This window comes from Temnothorax curvispinosus, unplaced genomic scaffold, assembly GCF_003070985.1.
Source record: "Temnothorax curvispinosus isolate PA1 unplaced genomic scaffold, ASM307098v1 QBEX01011559.1, whole genome shotgun sequence".
Lineage (NCBI taxonomy): Eukaryota > Metazoa > Arthropoda > Insecta > Hymenoptera > Formicidae > Temnothorax > Temnothorax curvispinosus.
This window is the reverse complement of record NW_020221339.1, coordinates 1-3,724: the sequence shown is the minus strand read 5'-3', so window position 1 is coordinate 3,724 and position 3,724 is coordinate 1. Positions and strand designations below refer to the sequence as shown.

The following is a 3,724-nucleotide window of genomic DNA, read 5'->3' as shown; positions in this document are numbered from 1 at the left end:
TTATATATATTATCATTATCTGTATCATCACGCTCTTCTGCTAATTCCCTTAGAACTACATAAAAATTAAATTATTTTTATAAGATGTTACTTTATATATAATCTACTACAATACAAGGAAAAAGAATGTTCTTCAATTACATCTAAGAAGTATGATAATATTGTAAATCTATACCTCTTTTTGGTTGGTAAACAATGCAACTTCTTCGTCTGGACGGAGGAGTTTCTACATGCTCATTTTGTGCATGTTAGTTTCCTAGATTTCTCACAGGACTGTGATTATGCGGTAAAGGTAATTGTGCATGTTGGTTTCTTGGATTTCTCAGAGGACTGTGATTATGCGGTAAAGGTGATTGTGTATGTCGGTAAACAATACAACTTTTTCTTCGTCTGGATGAAGGAGTTTCTACATATTCATTTATTACTGAATAATAAAAATATAAATAAAAATTAAATTACGTTAATTAAAAAAAAATAAAAAATTGCTTTATTCTACAAAACTACATTACCTGATCTTTCATCATCATCATTATTGACGGTGTTATGCGGTAAAGATGATTGTGCATGTTCGTTTCCTGGACTTCTCACAGGACTGTGATTAATATTAATAGTAGAAGACCGTGCATTTCTAATATTTTCATAATTTTCAACTACAACATTACACAATAATATACGTTAAGTTTTGAAATAGTTTTTTTACACATATTAAATTTGTATTGTATAATAAAAAAAAGATAAATTACTGAAGTCTTTACAAAAATATTTAATTTCTTATGTAACATTACGTGGTATCTGCTCATCGTGAGGATCAATACGATTATTGTTTCGTTGAAGTTCTGGTGTTAAGGATTTTAAAGCTCTTGAAGCTCTTCTGGGGCTATCGTCAATGATACTACGAGATGTAATTTTAGTACTTTCAAAGTCTTCAAGAAGAAAATTATGCAGTAAATAATATTAAAATTTATCGTTTTATCTATTTACATGCTTGAATAAGTAATAATATAATATTTATTTAACTTTTCCCTCTTTACCTTGTTTGTTTGAATCATCATTTTCATTTTCTGTAAAAACGTTATCACTTTCATCGCTATGAATCAATCGTCGTCTTTCGTTTGATTCATCATTTTCATTTTCTGTAAAAACATTATCACTTTCATCGCTATGAATCAATCGTCGTTTTCCTTTCAATTTATTCAACTGTTTTTTTCCACTCTTTAGTTTTGCTAGTTTCTTCAATTTGGTTCAAATTTTCTGTAATTAATATTATCATTATTATTATTATTGTTATTGTTGTTTATATTATTGTCACTGTTATTATTACTTGTAATAGCAAAGTCAATAATCAAACATTACAATAAGTACGAAAAAACAAATATTCGTTACTTTACCTTATTTTTTTCGTGAATATTACGATCTTTTGATTTTAAACGTAATTTTTCCAATGCATCACTGCGTCGTATTTTTTTAAATTTGTGGCGTTCGCTTCTGTTTAATAAATTTTCTCTATTATCTGCAACAAGTTATTTATAATAAATTAGACTTTACAATAAAGAAAGAACCTTTTTTCAAAACTGAATGAACATTACTGTTTGCAAACATTGATTCTTAAATAATTTTTTTTTGCTTCTTCTCTATTTTTTTTATATTCAACAATGCACTTTATGGTTTAATAAGTTTAATTGGAACAATCAAGCATTACAAGAAATTTTTTAGTTATTTTTTAATAAAGCTTTAGTATGCTATATACTGTAATATGTATTCAAATTAATATAAATTATTAATTTAATTAATTAATTTTTACATTAAAAATGCTGTAAAATTTTTTACAGTCCTTAAAATATTGATAACAATTTTGTAGGAAAATCATGACTTAAATTCAAAATATTAATTTTCTACATTTTAAATAAAAAAAACTTGCACATTGCTTCCTCATAGTTTTTAAGTGTGCAAGTAGAAACCTTCGCTCACAAAGCTCCTCTATAAGGAAGTTTGTATTTTATTCGATGTATAATTATTAGTATTTATTTGTTTTGGCTTCCTCATAGAGGAAGCTTTGTGAGCAAAGGTTTCTACTTGCACATTTCAAAGCCATAAGAAAACAATGTGCAGGTTTCTACTTGCACACTTAAAAACTATGAGGAAGCAATGTGCAAGTTTCTACTTGCACACTTAAAAACTATGAGGAAGTAATGTGCAAGTTTCTACTTGCACACTTTTTTTATAGATAGAGTATCATTAAAGATTGATTTGAATTGAACAAAAAAGATGGTGCTGAATTTGGCAATGGTGAATGGGTTTTGTAAATTTTAATTATGGTTTCATAAAAAATCAATACTTTTCTGAAAATTTAATTGCTTCAAACTTTTAATTAAATTATAATTTTTTAAAATAATGCTGTTTGTATGTTTTTATGTTTTTAAACAATATTTAAACAATATTTAAACAATATTTAAACAATATTAAAATTATACAATTAGTTTTACGGAATGGGTACTAAGATTGCCTACTCCAACCCTCCTCCTTTCTCAGGCCGGGCTTGGGACCGTCCAAGGCGGAGTTAAAAAAAAAATAAAAAAATATAAACCAAAAATTATAAATAAAAAATTTAAATATAAGTTTAAAACCATAATTTGAAAGTATCGCAGTTTTAGCTGATTTCCTAAATTTTTGAAAAAAAGAATTTAATGAAATAATTAAAATTTTAATACTTTCTGCATAAATTTTTAAAAAATATTTTTTAAAACTTAATCCAATACTTTAATAATAATATTTTAAATATGTTGCAATAGGATTGCCTGTATATGTTTTCTTTATTAAAAATATTGAACTATACTGTACTTTCCTTTCTTCTGCGACGGTCACAATGCCTGCTCGAAAAATTCACATGGTCACCCATCCATAGTAATCCATAGTAATCATCCTTAGATTTACTTCACCTCGTTCAAACTGTGCTTTTGTTATTTGATTTTCTAGGCGAACTGGTCAATGTAAAATCTCCAAATTGTTTAATATTTCAATGCTTATCTTTCAATTTTTCTTTTTATAGTGATTTATTTATTTTTATACTTATTTGCGTTTTTGTTATTTGATTTTTTATGCGAACTAAATGTAGGTTCTCTAAATTGTTCAATATTTTAATGTTTATCTTACTATATTTTTTTTTATACTTATTTACCTATTTTATACTTATTTAATTTTTACTTATTTATATATTTTTATCCTTATTAATTTAGGCAACGTTTTTATAATTTTACGCAATGTTTAGTATGTATCACATCGTTATAATTTTTAATTATTATTCTTCTGGAAAAGGCAGTAATTCTTTTTCTTCAATAATTCTCAGACAATGTCTACGCATCTCTTGCATATTATTGAATATTTTTTAGTAGATGGATTTTCTCCTCTTGCTATTGTTATAGCAAATGCTGAAGCAAATATACCACACGATGCTAAGTCTGGTTGCTTTGTAACTTTTTCGAATATGACATTGTTTGGACTTAAATTAGGGTATCGCTTTTTTATGTATTTTTGTTCATATAATGACAGATTATTATAAGAGTGTGTTGCAAAGTACAAACTATCATATATATGAAGTTTGTCTCCATCATAATAAATACAGTGCCAATGGTTGCCAGCTTGACTACCTCCAACAATCTGAACATCCGGTATAAAGATCAAATCAACCCAATGTAAATCAGTAATAAAGAGTACATCTACACGCTTA

The 3,724-nt window shown here is 26.4% G+C and overlaps 1 protein-coding gene across 1 annotated transcript; it reads left to right on the top strand.

The window, feature by feature from the left end:
- Window positions 1-118: 118 nt before the first annotated feature.
- LOC112461666 lies at window positions 119-715 on the top strand (the record flags this gene model as incomplete). The annotated part of the gene is made up of 2 exons (XM_025026995.1): window positions 119-428; window positions 510-715. Coding segments are annotated over 2 exons (399 nt in total), but the record flags the coding sequence as incomplete, so codon positions are not given.
- Between the last annotated feature and the right edge of the window lie 3,009 nt (window positions 716-3,724).